This window comes from Anastrepha ludens, chromosome 5, assembly GCF_028408465.1.
Source record: "Anastrepha ludens isolate Willacy chromosome 5, idAnaLude1.1, whole genome shotgun sequence".
In the NCBI taxonomy this organism is placed as follows: Eukaryota; Metazoa; Arthropoda; class Insecta; order Diptera; family Tephritidae; genus Anastrepha; species Anastrepha ludens.
This window is the reverse complement of record NC_071501.1, coordinates 104,976,718-104,995,676: the sequence shown is the minus strand read 5'-3', so window position 1 is coordinate 104,995,676 and position 18,959 is coordinate 104,976,718. Positions and strand designations below refer to the sequence as shown.

Here is an 18,959-nt window from a genome sequence, read left to right as displayed (position 1 = left end):
ATGATCGGATGTTTATTGCATTATAAAGAAGAAGGTATGCCATTAATAGTGGAAAATAATATCAGGCAAATGACCACCACGACCACGCTTACAGGATAATATCCTTTTCATGAAATTTTCCATAACCGAATTGCAACGTGGCTGCTCTATGTCCTCGATAGCCTCACGAATTCCATATTTGAGGTCTTGAATCGACCCTGGGCTGTTGGTGTAAACCTTCTCTTTCACGTGGCCCCAAAGAAAAGAAGTCACAAGGTGTTAAATCACAAGATTTCGGTGGCCAATTGTGATCACATCTTCGAGAGATAACACGGTCCGGAAACTTTTCCCTTAAAAGATCAATGGTTTCGTTGCTGGTGTGGCACGTAGCGCCGTCTTGTTGAAAATAAACGTTGTTCAGATCAATACCATCTAATTCCGGCCATAAAAAATCGTTATGTATGAAGACGAAAAAGATATAAGAGATTTTGGAAAATTCTAAAAATTCTTGATTTATATTATTTCGTTTCAATTGCAATTATTTTAAAATAAATAATTATAAATATTTAAATTGCGACATTTTACCATTAACGTAAAAACAAACTGTTTTGCCATTTATTTTTGGTGTCTTACTTCTGGCAGCTCGTCATTTCGTCTATCAGCTGTTCATCAGCCCAGGGCTTGGCAATGCTGCCAAGTATTGAAAAGAGTTTCTGGGCACGCTCTCACACAAAATGAAACAGTTTCGCATCTTATTATCTATGGTCTGATTAAATACTGATTGGAAGGTTGATTGTATGCAACTAACCTCACTTTACACATTTTCTTGCCATTCCATTCGCCTCTCTCTCTGTCAAATCTCTTATGACGTAACAGCCACATTTTCCCTGAAATCTGCGTAATCTTATATTAGGCCTCTTCTTTTCACCCAGCGTTAGCAAGTGGCGAATAGATGAAGTAACTGGTATAAATGAACCTATCTTGGCAACGCTGGAACAGAGCTGCCTAAAATTACATTTGTTTGTAAAATAGTGAGTTATACCAGTTTTATGAGGTATAATCATGGTGAAAAGATTTTTAGAGGTTGTGCTACGAGCAGACTGTTAATCGTCTCTGAATAAATTTGGCAAAATTAGCTGATGGGTTGATGTCTCTTAGCTCACGAAACGGTTTGTTTGCGAAAAAACTGAGATTGTGCTAGTTATACACAAAAACAAATCAACCAATTGCAACACTTCCTTGACATCTGAAGAACGACTCATTGGACGATTGTATATGTGTGTAGACGAGTGTGTAAATGTTTGTGAAATGATCATACAGAATTCGGCTGCTGAATCTCTCAAGTGACGTGTCAGCCAAAGTTTCCCTCACATTTTTTTCACCATAACTAAATAGCAAGCCTGGTAATCTGTCATCCTTGAAGTATAACCTTACTCGCTAGCGGTGAATCTTGCTCGATAACTTTGTTGTTGCTTTCACATAAAATTTTTTCGTTAAGTGAGTCGCGCAGAGAAGTGGCGAATGGAAGAGGCCTATTCTATCATTCCCGACATTGGCAGACTATCTTCGAAATAGCTAACGATAATTATTTTCAAAAATTCGTATTATTCATAATTTTATCCCTATTTTTCCATTGATTTAAGTTGGTGGTAAAAAAGAGTTATTTATTTTTTAATAGCACCACATTTAGCTTGTTTCTTACCTGTTGAACTAGAACGAAATAAAGTAGTTATGAGTATAAGTGCTGCATCAGACGTTTGCTTCACTACTCCAGATTTTTCCACATGGGCGTACTGTGCGAGTGTAGTGCGATTTGAAAGTTGAATAAACTGAAGAGGAATTCAAGGTATGCGAATTTTGTTTAGCTAACTGACTAATGCCAAATGGATTTCATACACAGACACATACTCGTGTGTACAAATATGTACACGTACAGCTAACCTCAAAATAGAGTATCCATGTATGTGTGTGTGCGTTTGCTAAAAGTATGCATTTAATAAATTTACAAAATCATCAAAGCATTGCTCAAACATCATAAAAATTAAAAATATCTGCCCAAACTCTCACTTTGCATTACCTCTATGCCGCCAACGCACGCACTTCCAATACTATGTATATATGTATGTACACCTACACATCTCACCTAATCATATTTGCAATACTCTCGAAACTAGCATTCACTTCAATTAATTCCATCGCTCTTCTTCATTCTGCCTCTGTCATCGCACAACCACATCTCTACATATTTCTCCTTACTTTGCCTCCCCTAGATAAGCCGCACTGGTTTGATAATGACACTTCATTGGTTCAATATGCGTATATTGGTGGTATGGTGAATATTTCGTGCGATGCAATGGGTGAGCCACCACCTTCGTTTACCTGGGTGCACGAGGGTCGGGCCATTACCGGACGCAATTATCGCATTTTCTATGCCGATTACGGTTCAACACTACAGATACATGTCCGAAATGAATCACAACTCGGCGATTATAAGTGCAAAGTTGCCAATCCATTGGGCATGTTGGAGCGCATAGTGAAGCTGCGTAAAGGACAGAAGCCTAGTGGACCGTCTCGCTTTCAGTTGCGACGTGCATTCACCGATGGCTTCGACCTCGATATTAGATCGGAGAAATATACGAATGTTGAGGAAAATATGCGTACATTCGGCTATCGTGTGCAGTATATGAGTGAAGGCGATTTTAAGCACAGTGCGGGCAATTGGAGTTATGCTAAGCACAAGGATTTCCATTTCCATCGAGGTAAGTTCGATTAGCAGATAGCTACGGTTATTTATGAAGTTTACAGGTATAAATAATAGTAAAATAAGTTAAATTGAAAAGAAAAAATATTGCTTTAAAGAGTTTGGTATTTATGTAAAATAAGACGAAACCTGACGAAACGGAGTCAATGCCTCGATATGACATGTGCACTTTCAGTAAGCTGAAATAGTATGCGAAGAGCGGTAGCTTTGACAGTTTCTGTGATGCTTTTATTTTTACCGCTGCTTCTGCTAGGGTACTAAACTTGAACGCACGGAAATACATGCAATTAGCAAACTGTACATTCCATATATTTTCTTATGAACATGAAAAAGAATACGCCTTCCTTTATGTATGCAAATTCACTTAGGATTCGCTGTGCTAAAGAAATGATTTCGAAAATCTCCATAAGAAGGTTTCCTAAGGAAGGTTTTAGGCTAACAAATAGTTTCAGACATGAAAGTAAACGATGCATTGCTTCAGCGAACGGTCAGAGAGATAACATTAGAGCTGGCCTGCAATACAAACACATAGAGCAAGTCTTGGTTGACTATCAAATCCAAAATGGTTAGAAGAAAAGAGGTTGTCTGTAAAGTCGGTTTACTGACGATAGTTTAACGTGACAACGTCATAAGAAAATATTGATGGAATGGTTGCAATTTTCAAAACAAAATTCTAATTTTATTTGTTTGATAGATATTTTGTATGGATATAGAGGAGGAGGTAAATGGAATTGCAATGGAATAGGTCAAGTTACATTTAAACAAACGTGAAAAATGACGAAACATTTATCAAATTCATGAAAGATATCTTCAATTTCGATTGTGCATCAGACGTTAAAAAGTCAACAACACTAAGAGGCACCATCATCGATTTGCCTTTTTCAAGACACTTTACACTCGAAACACTCCCTTTCATTTCCTACTTTTTCTATCATCGTCCTATTCTCAACAGAGAAATGGTTCATTACCATGCACACAGGAAGAAGGCATATGCAAATACAAATATGTGAATTTATATACAAATGCGCATATACATACATATACATACATATATATGCTCACTCAAGCATGATGGAAAGAATAATCAGATGGCGCCTATCGTGGTCCCGTTACTTTGCGTTCAGCGAATTTGACAACTAATTACGTGATTTAAGCTCCAGTATGGCCAGATTACCATTTTCGTAACTTGATTTAGCATTTTTTTTTCGTTATTTTTATTATTTTTTGTCTCGGAGTTTTAGTTCTTTCTTCATGACATTTTTCTAGCTGTTCTATTGTAATTAAAATGTCATGTTTATAATTTTGTAAAATATACATTTTTTAATAATTATTTAAATAATTCACTCAGTTTTATTTAGCTTTACTTTTTTTTAACATCTGGTGGCATTGCCCGCGATTGCCGGTGTTGTTGGTGCTCTTCTGCTTTCGGCAGTCAAATCTCTCTCTCGCTACTGCAGAGTTGCCTAGCTTTGGATATAAAAACGCACTAAATGCCCATTTAAAGAAAATAAAACACGAAATTTTTATTGTGTTACTTAAAGAACTTTGTATGCGTGACAAATTGTCTGTAGAATGTGCGTTTTTTTTTAAATAAATGTCTTATGCTTATGTACAATTTAACTTATGAGTTTTTTTTGTTAAGCGAGACTCTTTTGTTAAGGGAACGACTTTTTTGCTATATTTATCTTTAGTATTTTCTGGTATTTTGTTGCTTATTTTTACTATGAATACACCTCTTGATGCTCTATGTCTCACTAAGGATTGATGACCGGAAGAAACGATTACACCTCTATGGTTTTAATTTGCATTCAATAAATTCAAAGGCTTTTTAAAATGTGTAAAAAGGTTTTCAATCTTAAGAAGTGTTGAGAGAGGGGCATTTAATATTTTTGCATAGCCTTAAATGGAGCCAAAAATTAAATTTGCACTTTCAAATTATCAAATTTTATAAGAGTAAAAAAATTTTCATTAGCACTAAAATCTTCTCAGAGTGACCTTTTTTAACCTTTTTTCGTTTAATAATATAGCCTGTTTTTTAACCTAAAGTTTCGGTAGCCTTAAATTAAAAACAAAAAGAAACCAAACTTAAAAATTGTCGCATTTTCGGTATAAAAAAACACTAAATTTATTGCGAAGAGCAAATGGTTGGCAATACTGCATAACTCAGCAAACGTGACGTCACGTACGCTCTGATGGGCGCAATCTTCTTTCTATCATTCTTGTCACTCATGTAGGACAGATCCAGATGTCGAACGTTGCCGAACGCGGGGGCCGATTGTGCTCTTTGTCGTTCGTTCCGCCCTCTCGCTTGCAGTTCAAGCACATTAGCTTACATTTGCTTGCGTACGGAATAGATTCGTATATTTGATATGTCCATATGATTTGTATGCATCTTTACATATAGATTTGTTCTTTTTGAAAATTTCGCGAAATTGTATATGTATATGCATGTTTATATAATAGGACTATGAATAAGTTCGTGCGGTTTTTTTCGAAATTTGAAACTTTATTGACGTAAAATGGTTACAAATTTAATATTCAAAATATTGTCCATCGCTTACTACTACTTTTTCCCATCTTTCTGGCAATTCACGGATTCCCTTTGTGAAAAATTCGGTCGGTTTTGCCGCAATCCACGAATCGATCCATTTTTTGACTTCATCGTAATTACGGAAGTGCTGGTCAGCCAGGCCATGTTGCATCGATCGGAAGAGATAGTAATCGGATGGCGCAAGGTCTGGACTATACGGCGGGTGGGGTAGGACATCCCATTTGAGCGTTTCTAAGTATGTTTTGACCACTTGTGCAACATGTGGCCGAGCATTGTCATGTTGCAAAATAACTTTGTCGTGTCTATCGGCGTATTGCGGCCGTTTTTCTCGCAGTGCTCGGCTCAAACGCATCAATTGTCGTCGGTAGACATCCCCCGTAATCGTTTCATTCGGTTTCAGTAGCTCATAATACACAACACCCAGCTGGTCCCACCAGATACACAGCATAACCTTCAGGCCATGAATATTCTGCGCCGACGTCGATGTTGAAGCATGGCCAGGGTATCCATACGTTGCCCGACGTTTTGGATTGTCGTAATGGACCCACTTTTCATCGCCAGTCACAATTCGATGCAAAAAACCCTTTCTTTTGTGCCGTTGAAGCAGTTGTTCGCATGCCATAAAACGGCGTTCAACGTCTCTTGGCTTCAATTCATACGGCACCCAATGGCCTACCTTTCGGATCATTCCCATGGCTTTTAAACGTTTGGAAATGGTTGATTGATCAACTCCCAAAGTTTTTGCAACCTCTTCTTGCGTTTGAGCCGGATCTTGATCGAGCAATTCCTCCAATTCGGTATCCATGAACTTTGGCGGCGCACCCTCGCGTTCTTCGTCTTCCAAGCCAAAATCACCACTTTTAAAGCGTGCAAACCACTTCTGGCACGTTCGCTCAGATAGAGCATGCTCACCATAAACTTCCACCAAGATACGATGACTTTCGGCTGCTTTTTTCTTCATATTAAAATAATGAAGAAGAATTCCCCGCAAAAACACATTATTTGGCACGAAATTCGACATTTTCAAGTGTGGTAAAAATATTGTTGTTTACGCTTCAAATAAAAAACGTATACTGACGTTTGTGCCTTACGACAGTAGCTCTCCAATGAATGTTTGGAAATGTGGATCGATGGAATAATAATCAAGTTACGCCATCTGTTGTAAAACCGCACGAACTTATTCATAGTCCTATTATATACAGTGGTGGTCACGATTTTAGCACACTATAATGCAGTGACATTCATTTTGCGATTATTGCTTATATTCAAATAATCTAGCGGCAATATTTATCCCTGGCGGGTCTTTGTAGAAAGGAGAAAGAGAGGCCTTATAATCAGAACCTTGCTTTTTTCTCCTTACTTATTAAAACTGGTTTAAATACAAGCACCCTGTAATAATGGAGGACACGAATTTAGCACACATATGGATATTTCTCGTATATTTTCAAAGAACAACACATTAGTGAAAGAAAAACTTAATATTTAGTTGGATATCCATCACTCTTGAGAACAGCATCGCATCGCCGTGGTAGACTTTCCACTAGGGCAGCACATCTCGTTTGGGGTATTCCATACCAAGCAGTCTTAATCTCCGACCACAACTCGTTCAAATTCCTCGGTTTCACGGCTCGAATATGCTTCTCGACATCATTCCATAAATTTTCAATCGGATTGAGATCCGTGTGATTGAGCTGGCCGCTTCAAAACACTAATTTTGTGATCCTTCAAGCAACTCTTCGCCAATCGTGAAGTGTGCTTAGGATCATTGTCATGCATGAAACGCCATATTAAGGGCATATTTTCCTCCGCATAAGGAATCATGACATCAGTTAGTATGTTTTTGTAAACATATTGATCCATACGCGAATCTATTTTGTGTATGGGTCCAACACCTCGCCAGGAAAATGATGCCCAAACCATGACGCTTCCACCACAATGCTTCACCGTTTTTAATGTGTAGCGAGGATCATGTTCCTTATTTTGCGGTCTCCAAACATATTGTTTCCCGTCAGATTCGAGACGACAGAACTTCGATTCATCGCTCCATAAAATATTTTTCCAGAAATTTATTGGTTTATGGATATGTTCCCTTGCAAAGTTCAGCCTGGCCTCCAAATTTTTTTTTTGACAGCAAAGGTTTGTGTTGAGCTATGCACCCACGCAACCCGTTTTCATTTAAACGCCTTCTAATGGTTTTGGAAGATATATTTATCCCATATTCCGATAAAACTTGCGATTTTGTGGCATTAGAACTCTTAAAAGGGTCTGTTCGCGAGGCTTTGCATATTAGTAAATCCTCCCTAGCTGTTGTTTTTCGGCGTCGTGGGCGTTGTTTTACCTTCTTAAATGTCTTATGGCGCTTAATATGAGCAAGAGCATTATAAATCATTTTGCGTGAACACCTTAGAAGTCGGGATATCTCAGACACAGAGCTCCCAGAAGAATTCATACGTTGAATTACTTCCCGCTGCGCTTCGGAGCACCAAGAACCTTTCGCCATGTCTAACATATTTTTTTTCACATTAATTACAATCAACATAATAGCTAAAATATAAAAACTTACCATAAAGTTCAAATACTTAGAAAAAATTTAGTGGGAGGAATTATTTATTGATATGTGCTAACTTCGTGTCCAGCTCAAACAAGCAGCTCTTGCACTCAACTGAATTTTAAGAAAAAAATTGCAAAACAAATGCTACGGATTATAACGGTTCTTGTTATTTTAATTGTAAACAACACCCAGAGAAAAATATTCGTAGTGAATTGTCGAAAAGCAAAGAGGAAAGTGGGACAGTGTCAAGGTTGTGTATAGTGTGCTAAAATCGTGACCACCACTGTACATATATTAGTATACAACATATCTTATAAGGTATGTGGTAAATATTACCATACATTTTTTCCTTCATATATAATAAAAAAATTAATAATAATAACATTAAAACAACCGGTATTATTAACAACTTGGTTTTATTTTAAATTCTTCAAGTAAATCAAATTAATAATAATCAATAAGAAGGCATATGCAAATACAAATACGTGAATTAATATATGTACATATGCGCATATACATACATATATACGCTCACTTAAGTAGGGGAGAGCAAGATGTCGAACGTTGCCTTTCGTTTGCTTTGTCGTTAGTTCCGCGCTTTCGCTTGCAGTTCATCCTAGGTAATGACAATGAGCAAGGTAACGACAAATGAGCAAGGTAACGGCACATTTTTTCGTGCGTGCAGCCGGCTAAATCGAATTATAAGACGTTATCACGTCAAAAAATCTATTATTTTTTGCGTAAAATTCAAAACTTTATTTAAAATGTTTCGAGTTGTCCGATTCGGCTCAAATATGCACCGTTTTGTTGCATAATTTGTTGCCATTTTAAAGTTAGCTTCGTAGTGCCTCCCTCATAGAAGTCTTGATCGTTATTGACGAAAAACTCTCGTAATCGATTTTCACAATCTTCTCTTGCACCCAGTTTCTTACCACTCGGGAAGTTTTGCAATGAGAGAAAAAAGTGGTAAACACTTGGTGCCAGGTCCGGCAAATATGGAGGAGGCATTAAAATTTCCCAGCCAAACTCCCGAAGTTTTTGGCGAGTCCCTACAGACGTGGATGGAATACAACACCTCTTCTGTTGGCCAATTCTGGTCCTTTCTGGTCAATCGCTAGCTTCAAACGTTCTAGTTGGCCTTGCGGAAGCAATTCATAATAAATTGTTCCTTTCAAGTCACACCATTTTTTTCCCTTGTTCACTCCACTCGGGAGCATAGGGCCTCGACAAGACTCAACCTTGTTGCGTTGGTTTCGTTAATCTATTTTTTTTCTGACAGCGTAGGTGATTAGCCTGCCGCTACACAGTAGAATCTCCCTGGCCGTTAGTCCTGGTGTGGCCACTGTTTGAGCTGTTTCATCACGCTTTGCGCCTTCACACAATATTGTCATATGTGACCCATTTCTCATCCCCACTCAGCATTCGTTTAAGAAATGGGTCGATTTCATTCCGTATGGCCAAGGCTTCGCAAATGGAAATCCGATCCATCATATTTTTGGTGTTAATTGGTGTGGCACCCAAACGTCGAGCTTCTTTTTGAATTCAGCTGACTGATTTATGGTCGATCTTTAGCTCCTGGGCGATGCTACGACTACTAACGTGCCGGTTAATTTCGATTATTTCTGTGATTTTATCGATATTTTCGACATCTTTCATCATTTTCGGTGCGTCTTTAACATCAAAAATGCCTGAACGGAATCGACGAACCCCGAAATCGCACGTAATTAACTATTGCAGTATTGGCACCATAAATACCATTCACCATTCGAGCGGCCTGGCCTGAATTTTCGCCTTTATCAAAAAAAAAAACTGTAAATTGTACAGAATTTTCTCTTTGTTGACTTCAACTGTTAACACTCTGCCACTCGCAACTGAGTGGAACAAACAAAAAACAGCAAAGGAATTTGTTTAGTGTGAAATATCACCTTAACAACTGAGCATAAACTTTAAATTGTTTGATCGATACTTTACGAGATATCGATCACTACAGCCATCTACCGAAGAAATAATGGATTTCTTTTTTCCCCTAACTAGTATAAACAGTTAAGGATAGTTAGAAAAAAAAGACTTCTTAGTTCTCATGAATTGCACGGAAAATATCTTAAACAACTACGGATATGTATCTGACCCTTTTTTCTTTCCTCTAGTGCCTCATTTTCATACTCTGTGCTATGCCGAGCAGAAATTTTCCATGCGACTTATGTAATGCGTTGTAAGCGTCAGTCCAAACAGATTTTTACCATGGAACAGTACACGACACGCGAGCGCTCCCAAATTGTTGAAATTTACATTCAACAAAAGAGGTCAATTGTGAAAACTCAACGTGCGTATAAAAATTTAAATAATGTGAAAAGTGCGCCTTCTAAGAACACCATTAAACGTTTGTACGAAAGGTTTTGGACTGGTGATGCTCTTTCTAATCCAAAGAGGCCAAATCAAAACCGACCAAGGCGATCGGATGAGAATATTGCTCTTGTAGGGGCCAATGTTGAGACGTCGCCAAGGACATCCCAAAATCGCCGTTCTCAGCAGTTGGGCATTGCTCGGACCACTTTACAACGAATTATCCGCATTGATTTGCATTTACTCCCGTATAAGATGGAAAAGTCCTGCTCTGTGCTATTCTTGAATAACAATGAAGAACTAAAGAAAGTGGAAAAGGATCAGATACCTATCCGTAATTTTTTCATATATTTGCCATGCAATTCATTAGATCTAAGAGGTTTGTTTTCTAACTATCCTAATATCCTTATATTTATCTTTATTTTATTTATTTATTTATTTATTTAATCAACAAACAAGAGGCTTACAGACTATTACATAGTTAGATACAAATTAAGACCTTATGACAAGATTCTTATAAGTAACTTCTTAAACGTAAACTTAGAGTAAGCGAAATGAAAGACTAAGGAAGAAGTAGTAAATTGAGCTAGCGTCCTTCTAAAAGGAGCATGCATTCCATTAACAGTTTTAGCAATATCCACAAAAAACAGTTCATTACAACGGAAAATGCGTGAGGGGACATTCAAATTAATTTTATTGAGAAGATACGGGCTATCTATTTAGCCCGCACAAATATCGAAGACAAAACACATCGATAACAGAACACGCCTAGACTCTCAGGACATTCGATTTATTAATAAGCAACGAGCCCGATAAGACGGGATGGGATCAATGAATTTCATCGAGCACAAAGCAAAACGCACAAAAGCTCTCTGAACAGACTCGAAACTATTAATATGGACTGCATGAAGCGGTCTCCAAACGAATACCGTGTATTCTAACCTGGACCGAACTAAGGACGAGTACAACAGTTTGAGAGTATAGGGATTAGAAAACGAAAACCTATTTCGACGAATAAAGGCTAACATTGCGAACGATTTAGAAATTATAAAGTTTTTCTGGGTAGTGAAGTTGAGCTTTGAGTCAAAAGAAACACCCAGATTCTTTAATTCACTAATTGACTTCAGCGGCGAGTTCGAGATGTAGTAAGCTGTTGGAACAACATTAAAAACTTCGCATACGAAGTATAGAGACATTTACTGATGTTTTAGGCACAAACGATTACGCACACAGCAACTATACTCGTATAAGTTATTCAACTCACATTGGAGAATGGATGAATCTTTTGGACATTTAATTTCATAATAGATTTTTAGATCATCCGCGTATAGAAGAAAATTACACAATGAAAAACTGCAAGAAATATCGTTAATGAAGAGGATAAACAGTAGTGGACCTAGGACACTACCTTGAGGAACACCAGACAAAGCAATAAAAGAATAAGACGATACATTATCAAGTCGAACGACACAGTGCCTATTATTGCGGTAGGAAATTAACCACTTAAGAAGTTGAGAGTGAAAGCCGAAACGCTCAAGCTTAGCAATTAATATTGGGTGAGATACTCTATCAAAAGCCTTAGAGAAATCTGTATAGATCGCATCCATTGGGAAACCTCATTGAAATGTTTCCAAACAGTCCTCCGCAAAGACAGCTAAATGTGTTAATACAGATCTGCCCGGAATAAGCCCATGTACATTGGGACATAACAAATAAAATATGTTTTCTAGGCTTTTAAACTTTCTAAGGCGTGGAAGGTATTTGAAAATAACTACCAATTAGTACCTAAGTTAAAGCAAATAACATGGAACCTCCAACCTTTCGAAACTTTCGAGAGCATAAATGATTCCTCCTTTATTTAGCATATGAAACAATCAATACGTTCCACTGATCTTTCGCTTTCACATATTTTTCATAAATTATTTATTGCATTTATCCTCTGCTTTTTAACATTTATCGCACTTATCTTTTCACACTCTTCCGCAGGTGGACGATTTGTGCTCAACGCTTTGGATCGCAATACCACGTATTTGGTGCGTGCCGCAACGCGTAATCAAGCTGGTCTCAGCGATTGGAGCTCGGTGAAAATTTTTGCAACACTATCGAATTTCGCCCGGAAAACCGCCGCGCATATTATCTGGCAAACATGTCTAGTAGTTGGCTTAGGATACTCACTTAGCGAATATGTCAAATTTAGCGCATATGTTTAAGTTTAATGCGACACGCACATATACACACATGTTTAGGTGTATGTTCGTACCCACACACATGTGCATGCATCTGCCTGCATGCATATGGGCACTTTTATGTTACCCCTCCTCCCCACACCTGCCACATGCTGTCCTTGTTCCTTAGCAAATGATTGGTGTAGTTGTAGCGAGTAAAAAGCTCTGTTATATAGACATTTTATGTTAGTTGTTAAATGTTAACGATTACCGAATTGCATATTCGATATATATTAATTTTATCTGGATTTGTTCCAGTTACGTTTTTATGTACCTAATTTGTTGCGAAAACTCTACGCAGACCCACACAATACGCATACCCACACACTTATGTAGCTACAGTGGCATTACAGTGAAAGCTACATTCCTTTAAAATACAAATTACACTGCTTTCAGATTCTGTGATAGATTTAGTCCATTCCTCTTGATTGCCTTTGTTTGTTCAGCCCTCATTTAAGACCTTTTTCAACTTTCTTTCAACACGTTTTTAACGAGTCATTCACAAGTATTTAAACATCGTTTTTGTACTTTTTTAAATGAAATTCTTCAAGAATTTTACATCAGCGTCGTAACGAAAAAAACAGAAAACACTCACAAAACAAAAGAAATAAAATAAAATAAATAACTTGAAAGATTTTACTATGTAAGTGAATAAGTCCAAATGAATGAGAAACCAGAAACCAAAACTGCAATGAAGTATGAAAATGATGAAGTAAAAAAGAAACGATTATTGTAGCTTAAATTATTTAACATTAAAAAACTAGTTAATATTAAATATAAAAAAAATTCGTAAAAAAACAAAATAAAGTGAATATAATTCCAATGAATGTGTGAAAAATATTGTTTCATTTAAAAAACGGATCTTCTTGTTTTACATAAAGGGTGTGTCACATGCTAATTTCTTTTTAAGGTGCTATAAAATCCATCATCCAATTATTTGCAATAAGTTTCGCTCTATTAGGGGGAGTAAACATTTGAATCAATTGAGAAATATTTGTAAAGTATAACTTCAATAGAATGGCCGCCTCGACTGACCAAGGTGAGATTTAACCTGTCAACTCGATTTTTAGAGCTTTGGTCAGGCGAATATTTATCTTAGAGCCCAGACAGATCGGGATTAATGGCTTAATTTGGAATTATCTTAGGAATTAAGTACAACTAATGCGAATTGTTTTTGTTAACAGATGCCTTCGAAAAATTCTCAAAATATTCGGGCCAAATATTATCTCCAATGCTGACTTATGGGCCCGAACCAAACAGAAGCCAATACTATTGGAGGTCCATCCGAATTGGCGGGGTTCTACGCAGAGGAAATGAGGAGTTAACAAGGGTCGCCATTCACTCGAACCCCCAAGGGAGCCGCAGACGTGGAAGGCCAGCGAATAGCTTATAGTCCAGCAGTCTTGGAGTTAGAAATCCACGCCATGCAGCTTAGCTCTAATGAAGTTAAGGGGATATTCTGGTCTAGAATAGAATATTTTCAAAGTTTAGACCTTCAAAAATATGCCGTTCATCGGATTTTTCAAAATTCGGATTATTTTCGGAGATACAGTGGATTTTGTGACGTGGCGTCTAAGCCGGACGGATTGAGGACTCGGTCTTTCCAGAAAATCTTTTGTATCTCACACAACCTTAATTTATTCTATACATATATATATACTTTATACTTCTATAATATATACCTGAAAATATATCGCCGATTAATCCAGAGAGAGTAGTAAATATTATGATCTTAGTTATTCTATTGGAATTGTTGCTCAAATTTCAAACGCGATTTTCTCAAAACTGCTTTTTTTGAGATAGTCGTCATGATATCTCAAGTTCTACTTGACCGATCGCTTTGAAGTTTGATAAACATTTTTTATTCTACATCTATCGCGCCTGCCTCAGATTTTGAAAAATTTAAGTGTGAAGTACATATTTTTAAAAAATTTGAAAAGGTAAAAAAAGAGGGTAAAATTTTTTTTTTTTTTCAAGTTGACGCCATTTTGTGATTTTGTTTTTTTGATTTGGCGTAATCCGATAGCGACATCCTAACTAATGAAGAATTTTTTTAATTTGTTTGTTTTAGATCACTACAAGGATTGGAATCATGTCAACCATGAAGCACCGATTTTTATGTAGCCCCCACTCCGCCGGCCTGTAATTCCACGATCTTTTTATACTTTTCCAATATTAATAAAAACCATAAAAAATTGATGTTTTTCATCTTTTTATCTTAGTTTTAAAAATACCTCAAATTAAGGCGTCTAGACCAGAATACCCCATTAAGAGATTGGCGCAAGACAGACCCAAATGGAAGGAATTCGGTGTGGTCCTAATGTATTGTGTACAACTAGATTTAATTCTCATAATTTAAGCGGATTAGGGGAATTTTCGATAGCAACATTGCCAAGAAATGGGAGTTAATATCTATTGTGAATGAAAAATAATGAAACTCTTAAAGAAAAGAACAAGGAAGGCTGGACGCAATGCCAATGAGCTACTTAATGATTCCTGATATCCTTTTAGAAAAGCTTATTCTTATTTCAGAACAAATTTAAAGGAAAAAGTACTCAAAAGCATATCATTGAAAATCAAGCCGAATATGTATATTACAGGTGGTAGCAGTAGGCCAGCTGATTTGATTTTTTTTCTTTCGCCGTGTACCTTCAAATGCCAGCACAAAATTGAATTATGAAACATATTATCATACTTACGCTCAATTTTTTTTCATTTGGAAATTGAAATTTTGTAGAGAATTTAAATTCAAAAGTTATTATGAACGTTTTAAAATAATTCCAACGCGACAAATTAATTGATTATTTTTCCTTATTTTGTTTTCACAAATAAATCACTTCTTTCCGTTTTACTTTGACGTGACATTCGAATGTACAAAATGCAATACTCTTTCTGTTGTGCTTAAAAACGGAGGCAAAAGAGGGCGTTAAGTTCGTTCATTTCACAAATAACTTTTCATTTTGAGTAAAACCGTGTATCGGAAGAGAGCAAAGTTGTTTAGTGATGCTCTTGCGATGTCTATTGAAATTCTGCACTCTCGAATCAGCCCGAGACCCACTCTTGACACTTGTTGACACTTCTGTACAAGCAGGGAAAACCTCTTTTTATTTAAAAATAGTAGTTTTATTGTTTTTTTGTTTCGGCTGAAGGAATAACTTCTGAGACTGAATAAATTCAAGTCCAACTTCAGCCAAATACTTTCTAAGGGTAGATTAAAAAGTAAGTTGGAAGACCCAACGAAAAGTTGCAGCAACGCAGCTGAATATATAAATTTAAACTCAAAGTGACTAACAGCGGTTTACCGTCTGCAGACAAATTTAAAAAAAAAAAAAAAACAAAGCTAGTAGAAATAATTCGAAACGGAGGTTTGCAAAGCACGAAAATGCATTTACCGATTCGAAAAAGTGGTCTGAAAAGTTAGAGATTAGTTGATAAAATTTCATTCTTCGCTTATCCGCTTAACTTTGATTTTTAAAAACTTAAATTTCAGCTCCGGAATAACCTATTGGCAACGCCAAGACGTCGGATTACCCGATTATCGAGCTTTATTACCAAAAATAGCAATAATTTTACGGACTGAGGTGGGCATAGTACGCAATTCTGCGGAGATCAGAAATCGTCCAGGTTCACATCCACAACTTCAGCTCACAAAACGTCGGTAATCATGGTTTTTTTTTAACTAAAATAGCCTTTCAAGCAGCATTTTCGACAAAAATCAGTTGATTATAAGTTACCGGAACGATCGGATTTAAATACAGTCAATCGCTGTTCCTTCAGCAGCATTTCCAAAAAAGTATACTTTAGGATGTTATAACAACAAAAATTTGCCAATAATGCTGGACTGTTCACCCAATATAGTGTTTCGGATTGCAAAATTGGCAATCTCATTTGGCAATCGAAGTTCGTATCGAACAAAATTTGCTCTCAGACCACGAAGCCATTGCATTCACTTTAGAATTAAATTTTCGAATTTCCAATGGTTTCTCAAGCAAAAAGCCAATCCATTTCGTGCCCGCATGATTCTGGTTCTCTGCCACGGTTTTAAGCACTAAATAGCTGTCGGTGTCAAAGCAACATGAGAATTAAAAAGAAGCCAGCCGATAATGCACTCCGCTCTTTCTAATTATGTCGCTGTCTCGATAACTAACTGTATGCAATGCAACACAAAGTAAAAGTTTAAAGTCCATTAAATGCTTTTCGCACACACACAATTTTGTACTGCAAGCAGAGTGGTGCTGGATTGAAACCGGAATGTTGCTACGCCTATTTTTCATGCTAAAAAGTGCAGTGGTATGCCTGGTGAAACAAATTAGTTCCAGGCATCGGAAGTTTTTATGCCAAACAACGGCGGTTGTCCGTTTTGAATGTTGCGAGCATGATGCCACCTTGTCAAAACTTTTTGCAATTTTGGCCAACGTTTCGATGTCGCTTTGCTTCAATTTTGGTATCAGCCAATTTCCTGTAATTTGACAGAGGGATTACAGAAATACGGGCGGGCCATATAGCGTTTGCTTTTGGAACCACCTATTTTTTTTAGAGTGGTAACACAAATGACATTTCAAATGTGTGCATAATTTACTTAAAGGTTTGACATTTACGAAATGGGACGCTATACGCTTGAAAAAATTGGGAAATATTGAAAACCTAGTCCAAAGTGGTGAGTCTTCTACTTCTTTTCTGATTTTCACATCGGTGGCTACGTCAAAAAACAAAATTGTCGGATTTGGCTCAGAAAATCCACACGTTACTGTAGAGAAGCAAATGCATCCACAACGAGTCACTGTTTGGTGCGGTTTTTGGTCTGGTGGCATCATCGGGCCATTTTTTTCGAAAATCAGCGAGGAGCCGCGGTTACAGTAAATGGCGAGCGTTACCGTGACATGCTCAACGAGTTGTTTCCAAAAATTGAAGTGGATGACATGGACGATATTTGGTTTCAACAGGACGGTGCAATTTGTCACACTGCCAAAATTACCCTCGAACTTTTGATTCCCGTTTTGAATTTCGATATCAATTGGCCGCCTCGGAGCTGTGATTTAAGCCCGCTGGACTATTTTTTGTGGGGAGCCGTTAAGAACAAATGATATGCGAACCATCCAGAGACGATTGATGCTTTAAAACTGAAATCGAAGTTGCCATTCATGAAATTGGAGCCCAAACAATCGAAAATGTGCTTAAAAATTGGGTTGATCGAATGGCCTACTGTGAAGCCAGTCGTGGCAGTCATTTAAACGATATTAATTTTCATTCATAAATGACAATGTTCAATCTTCAAAATAAAAAAAAAGTTTGGAAAAATAGTGATACGTTTTTTTTTATAGCCGATTCAAAAAGCAAATTTTACATGGCCCACCCTATACTAGCTTACGAGTTTATTCTCTCCTTACCTTTCCTACTTGTATTCTGATACCTCTCCAAGTTTTTTAATTTGCTCACATTATCTTAACCAATCTATTTCTCTTTGTTACATAACAACAACAACAATTCACTATTACTTTTTAAGCTTTTGCTAAGTTTGCTAGCTTAGTTGTAAGAATTATGTAACCTTGGAAATCATTAAAAAAGCTACCTTCGGAAAGAACGGATTATTGTTATGTACTAACAAAGTACACTGTTTTGTTACGCAGCCAAAGCGTTACGCCCAACAGCAAAACAAGCGCAAGCAGCGCAGTTAGTGTATTAGCTCAGCAGCTCTGCTCTCACCTGCAGACATACACTCATACATATGTATATTCATGTTTTCCGAAGCATGGAGAAATAAAAATATGTGTGTATATTTTAATACACATACATATATAATATTTATTGTTATTGCACTCTGCACGTCTTTCGCCCTACGCGTCGGCGCCAGCAGGTCTCTCCCCTTTTGCATTATTTTGATAATTCGTTCTTGATCGCCTCCCAAACTGCACGGGCTAATACGGGCCTGTCTGCAGTCAGCTCTATTTTAATTAAAAAAATGTAAATTTGGGAACGAATTTCATCTCTTTTATTCTTTGCAATATTAGCCTCCGAAAAGGCACAGTGGCTACACATACAATATTTACATATTTGCTTTATCAATTGTTCGGCCTCGGCGACGTGGAACAGTTGAACCCCTCTGCATATTTCTTTAGTCTGCTTCAGGATACCCTTTACAAACTAAGTTTACATATTATAGTATAGAAAACTTCAATAACAAAAATGAAACCTACTAAAGTTGTGATTTTCTAATGTGTAAGTATTGCATCAAAGGATGGCTACAAGTATTGTTATTGTTGCATGTTTTCCATTTTCAAACAAAATATAACAAACGAAAGCTGACCTACTTATACTCGTATAGCATTTACGCAGTTGTAGGTACTCGTATGTATGTAGGATTTTAAATATTGATGTTATTATTCAAATTTATGCTTACATTGCAATACACTTTTTAATGGTAAAGAACTGATGATTAGGCAGAACGCATTAGTATAGATTTATGTGTTTATTATAAAGCTTGTGCACTCATCTGACAAACCCTGCGGTAAATGGGACGAGTTCAAGATTAATAGAGAGTGAAAACGAAGC

At 37.0% G+C, this 18,959-nt stretch overlaps 1 protein-coding gene across 2 annotated transcripts in view; it reads left to right on the top strand.

Moving 5' to 3' along the window:
- Nucleotides 1–13,237, top strand: part of LOC128863515 (neural cell adhesion molecule 1) — a 78,327-nt gene extending 65,090 nt beyond the window's left edge. For both annotated transcript variants that reach the window (XM_054102720.1, XM_054102721.1), the window contains 2 exons: nucleotides 2,250–2,738; nucleotides 12,172–13,237. In XM_054102720.1, the coding sequence (XP_053958695.1) occupies nucleotides 2,250–2,738; nucleotides 12,172–12,395 (713 nt within the window). In that variant the 3' untranslated portion in view covers nucleotides 12,396–13,237. The remainder of the gene's footprint in view (nucleotides 1–2,249; nucleotides 2,739–12,171) is intronic.
- Nucleotides 13,238–18,959: the final 5,722 nt, after the last annotated feature.